Source organism: Anas platyrhynchos, chromosome 13 (assembly GCF_047663525.1).
Source record: "Anas platyrhynchos isolate ZD024472 breed Pekin duck chromosome 13, IASCAAS_PekinDuck_T2T, whole genome shotgun sequence".
NCBI lineage: Eukaryota > Metazoa > Chordata > Aves > Anseriformes > Anatidae > Anas > Anas platyrhynchos.
In genome coordinates this window covers 4759001-4765000 of record NC_092599.1, presented here as the reverse complement: position 1 = coordinate 4765000, position 6000 = coordinate 4759001, and the positions used below count along the sequence as shown (strand labels likewise).

General features: G+C 42.7%; 1 protein-coding gene across 28 annotated transcripts in view; it reads right to left on the bottom strand.

Annotated features, from left to right (window-relative positions):
- FOXP1 (forkhead box P1) overlaps positions 1 to 6000 on the bottom strand; it is a 364496-nt gene that overhangs the window by 41686 nt on the left and 316810 nt on the right. For all 28 annotated transcript variants that reach the window (XM_072044462.1, XM_072044450.1, XM_072044454.1 and 25 more), the window contains one exon: positions 5254 to 5358. In XM_072044462.1, the coding sequence (XP_071900563.1) occupies positions 5254 to 5358 (105 nt within the window). The remainder of the gene's footprint in view (positions 1 to 5253; positions 5359 to 6000) is intronic.

The window sequence follows — 6000 nt, the reverse complement described above, 5'->3', positions numbered from 1 at the left end:
AAAGTAGCCTATTTCGACAGCTGATTCCCTCTTTGAAAGCATACGGCACACATAAAATAAATACAGGTCACAAAAATTAACAAATCATCATAACTGTCTAATACATCCTGGGCTGGCTGCGGAAAAACAAGATCATTTTGGATTTATATCTGTAAGTATGGGATTTCCTGGACAGCTAATATCCACAAACAATCAAACACAGAGGACCATGAGAAAGAAGCAGCATTATTTCAAATTTGAGCTGAGAGTCGTGATTTTTAAAGGGCTGAAACAGGAACCGGAGCTGAAATCTGAAGCAAGTAAATTCCTTTACTAGGCACTGATGGACACTGTTGTGTTTCTCTTGGCCTTGTTGGAAGCTTTTAGGTCACTGGGTTTGGGATATTACCACAGATGAAAATCTTAGAACCACAGCAACTACAAAAATGACAAGTACCTCGAATCTCTCCCCCATCCTCACAAAAAAAAAAAAAAGGGGGGGGGGGAGGGGGACACTGACTAACAATACTTCTCTGGAAAGTCAAACCTTTTTATGAGACCTGTTGCCAATATTAGTGCCACCGAATGATCTCATCTTTCATTCTGGCTAAATTCCAACACACAATTTCATTAACCCAGGTACTGCAGGTGATAAAACTCATTTTTCCCTAAAGAGACAGCTAAAAAGTACCAGTTATACATTTATGAAGTACCAGCAATCAAAATTATGGATTTTCTAAAAGGTTTTTAACTACTTTTATTGAAAGGAAAATCGCTGTCTCAGACTTTTGTGACACTATTGCTAATAATAAATTTTACCATTTAGACATAGCAGTAATATGGTAGACAGTGTCAATAAAAGTATGAAACAAAGATGATCCTCGTCTCTTAAGTAATGCTTTCTGATTACACACCGGAAATTATAACGTGAAACATAAACTAAGAGCACCTTAAAATATAAAATGCAGTAACGCAAGACAATGTGCCTCGGTGTGTACACCCGGCGTGCAAAAATATCACCCAGCACAGCACAGGCAGGCGGCTCAGCTCCTCTCTGCTCACAGCAGAAAGGGAACCAGGGGAGCGAAAATCTTTCTGTAGGTGTATAAAAGCGACATTGCACGACTTGGTTCAGGCTCGCTAGCTCTGCAGCCGCTCGGGAGGCGGCTGAGGCGCGGGGCTGTTCGGCTTTGGGCTCATTTTTGGAAACTTTTCCTACCGACACGGCAGGTGTCACTAGAGGGCACTGTGGGATTTGGGCCACCCGGCCTCCTCCTGCAGCGCCTGGAGAGGTCTTGAACTTCCGCACAATGTCAGAAAGGTTAATAAGGATGTTGTAAAAGAAACTGTAGCGCTGAAACCCGGACAGCAGCCCCACAAGGAGGTGGCGGTCTCCAAAATCAAGCGACCGCTTTCGGCCCTGTGCGGACGCGGGGCAGCTGCGGCCCTGCAGGCCTCCTGTCAGGAGCTGGCGGTGCGGGGAAGGCCCGAGTGTGGCCTCTGGCCTCTGCCCCATGTCCTCGTCCTCGAAATGTCCCTGTTCCACCACAGGTCCCTGCCCTGCCCACTGCAGATGAGCCGGGCGCAGGGCGTTCCGCCATGCAAATGATAGCAATTAATGCCTTTGAAACAATTTACGATTTCCGGCCTACTCAACGTGTATTAGCATATACCTGGTTTCTTTAATATACACTTTGTTTTTCCAAAACCACAAACATAGTTGCTGGAATTTCATGTGGAAGTGCTTAAGGGGTTGAAAGTTAACACCTTTGTGAGCTGAGCAGTCTCACAGTTGCTGCTAAACAAAAGCCTCTTTGTAGAAGCCTTCTCGAAATGTTTTCTTAACATGTTCCAAGTAGTTTTAGGCAGGCAACTAAAGTAAACAAGATGTTACCATGATAAAAACACTTGTGAAAACATTACAGAGTGCACTTAGTAGTTTCTTTCACATAAACTCTCCTTCATTTCATCAAAGTTAATGCACATGAAGCAGATTACCAGCATCACTGTACTACGGGATTGCAGGATCTCTCCAAAGGTCTGCATCTCCCATTTAAAGGATTTATTTGTTTTTAAAATGGTACAGCCACGATTAAACACATCTAAACCACAATCAACCAACAACAACAACAAAAGATAAAAGGGAGAATAAACCCATATTCGATCTCCTCCTCCAATTCCTACCCTGGATGCCTGGATACCCTGCTGAATAAACCAGCCTCCCTCCAGTAGCGATTTCCTAAACAACTTGTCGTACAGGGGCATATTTCTCTCTGCAACGGTCTTTAAACACATGCAAATGAAATCAAGGATATAGTCAATTCTGAAGGAAAGTCGCTCTGTGCTACTAATTGCTTCTTTCGCTGCCGACTGCGACGCGGGCGCTAGTTAAGACACGAGACACGTGTGCCCCCTCCAGCCTCCACCTTGCTCCCTGCAGCTTGGCAGAAGGCCACGGGGTCACAGCGGAGGGACTGGACGTGGTTTTGTTTTTAGGCCTGGGCAGCACTGGGACCGTGCGGGGTGCTCCTGTTTCATTAGGCTTAGCAGCAGCCCCCACTGCTATCGGTTAGCTCTAACTGATGCCACATCACATGATAACCAGTGGCTGTTAGATTAAAAAACAACACTAAAACTGCAACTTATTTCTAAAAGAAATAGGGAAATAAATGCGCACAATAGCCCGAGTATCTGCTGGTTCTGATAAGCATCCTCCTGTTGGCTGTGAGTGAAAGACAACTAGGATCGTTATTTGTACAGTATTTATCTTTGAAATCAAGGGCCCTGTGGTGTACCTCACCTTGGGAACAAACACTACAGAATGATCACAGAAGAGTGTCAAATCTCTGTTTTTGATTTACCAACAGTTATGATATTTCTTCCTCAGGAGGAAAAGAAATGAACCATGTTTTAGACCTGTGAGTCCTTTTTTCTCCCTTAACTGTAGAATCATTTTATTGGCATACAGGGCTTTCATTCCACATGTAACTTCTCTTTGCTTTTCTAACAGGCCTTTTTACCAAGCTAAGTGAAATTAAGCATTGCTCAATGGATACACAGGCTGTATTTCCCTTGTAAACAAGAGCTTTTCTCTTGAGGGGCCTGTCGAAAGAGCCTCGCGGATCACATGAGTACCAGAAAGAAACTTCAAGCATCTACCTGTTATCTTTTCACTGCCTAATGAATTTTGATAAATGGCAATATAATTTAAGGACATAGGCTCCACAGGAGACTTGGAAGGCTACAGCATAATTTTATGAAGAAATGCTCACTTCTTAACAGTGTCAATCCGCTGCTTAGGGACACTCGTTTCTGCATTCACTCTGGGTTAAGCATCACTCCGAACAATAGGACTTTGTCTGGACATCGTAGAATTTGGATAATGAGAAAATTTCCACGAGCCAACGGGCTTAAGAAAGTCACACAGAATACTTCTGCTGAAAGGGTTCGATGGGGAAAAAAAGATCACTACCTTGAAAAGGGGAGCGATAAAAGAACCAGAATAGCTGGAACTGTGAGCACACGGAGCTGCTTCCTGCTGATGCCCAGTTAAAGCCCAGCCTGGCCTGTAATGGCTTTCAGGTTCCTTCCACCCACTGATGGCTCCCAGCACCTCCTCCGGGTGAGCTGGGTCTAGGCACTGAAACTTCTCCAAAACATCACCTAAAACCCATCTCGAGTCCATCCCTATTGTAGTTCGAGGGCTGTACTTTCCACACGTGGTCACGTCAAGCTGTGCGCTGCTCTGTAATAAACCCTCCTAAAACCACAAGATCTGCCCGAAACAGAGGACTACCACATCAAGCAAATGTGGCACCATCTGACCTGATGTGACTACACACGTTACTCCAGTATCTAAGGCTACCACAGGACCTTTCCCTTGTGATAACTGCAATAAAAAATAGAATTGTTTTAAAGGTCTAAACGCTATGGTATGGCATATGAATATGAATGAGCTGGCAAGTATGGAGAGATTAGCATTTATTTCACTTAAGTGAACAACAGGATGAATTAAAAGAAACGAGGCCACCCTTCATGGAAATTTATGACTAGCACCTTCTTATTTTGTAATCCTCTTGTAATGAGAACCTTTTCATTACTGTACCATTCCTGACTGGTAATATATGTTTATATTAGGACCAGTGCTACTCCCACTGAATTCAGGAGGGTTTTGCCAGTGGAAGCAAAACTTGCCCACTCTGTTATGAGAGCAAAAATCTACCTGCACCTCATCACCTAACAAACATCCTCCACTTGCTATCGCCTTTCCCTCCCTCACATAAAAATCCAGGAACTGCCCCAGACACAAAAGATACAGCTGGACGCTCAGGGACCAATTCTACTTATCCATCCTGATGAATTCCATGTACTTATGTGGACTAACTTCATGAGATCACCATTGTAAATGGGAGAATTTGTCCCTTTGTGCATTTAAATCACAAGCATTGCCTGGCCAGTTGGTCTTTCGAGATCTAACAATCGAATAAGCCATAATCATTTCAAAGAGATCAGTGCACAAACATTCAAGAACATGGATGCACCAAAAACATGTGTGTACCTGGTGATCTACCCAGACAGAAAACTCTTTTGTGGTAGGAACAGTTTTTGCTCCAGCTTGGAGGGGTGAGGCTGATGATTTAGCTGTGGAGCAGCCATGTGTAAGTTATTAGAGCTCTGCTGGTCCTTCCCTGCATTGGGATGCACGCATTACCACATACTAGTCCATAATGCACTGTTTATGCAACGTGTAAAACTGTGTTCTTTGGCAGCAAGGAAAGGTCTGCAGCAAACTGCAGGGGCCCAATTAATATAATTATAGTTTATTTTTAGTAGTGTAGACTTTGTTCATTAGTTACTTATTTGACATAAATTAAATTTCACGTGATGCTCTGCAATTCTCTGTTCAATTACAGAGTTAATTTAAGACTAAATTTCTAAATTAAACTGAAATCAAGGTTAAATCAAGGTTGCATTGTTTACGTTATCAATACTGCAACTTAAAAATTATTTAAATAATAATAAAAAAAAAAGGCTGCAGAATTGCCAACAATCTATTTTATAGTAATACACTGAACAAGACCATACTTTCCCCACGGGGCTAATTTACTATCCCCTGTTAAAACGTTCTTGAGCCTGATCCAAAAGCCACTGAAGTGAAAGGGAGCTCTCAGTTGACTTCAATGGGCTTTGCATCAGGCCCGTGGGTGAGTGACAGCACACAAAATTTCAGGGCATGCTTTCTGTACAATGCAAGTGCCAAGAAAACATTCTTACTTTAGAAATGACTGGAAGTCTTCACATACTGCTTCACAGCCTGGCCATTTGCATACGCCGTGTCCGTAGAGCGGATGGCTGTGTGAGTGCTCCTCGTGGGATAAACTGGAGGAGAGAAAGAGAAAAGAGAGAAAGTGTTGTAACTGAACGTACCGCACCAATTACTCCTCACAAAGACTCCAAAGAGCAGCAAACAACAGATCCTGAAACATCCCTAACATCTCACGGTACCCACCTGACGCTGTGCATGGGTTTTCATGCAGAATTAAATACCATTTGCAGAGTGAAACGTGTCATTCTTACTTAGCTATCCTCCTACATTTCATTCATTAATTAAAAGCTTTGTAAAGAATTTAAATTAACATGGACGGGGGAGAAATCATTTGACAGACCTGCTTAATATCCTGCTTGATATTTTGCTGAGAAATTTATGAACATTGCATATTTACAATTCAACTTCATTGGGAAGAAAAGTCATCTCCATAAAGAGAGATATTCTTATAACACAATGCAGCCAGACCCAAGCTGTTCCACACCACTATAGAAAGAAGAAAAGCACCAAGTTTGCAGCCTTTGCTTTTTCCCATCATGTTATCTACTTGATGGGGTGGGTGTTTCTTTTTTGTGTTTTCTTTTTGTTTGTTCCTTTTTGTTTCTTACTGCTTTTTTCCCCCCCCAGTTTTATTTCTCTCCTCTTGCAGGCTGTTTCTTTGCACAAGTACAGCCTTCTTACATCCCAGTAAAACA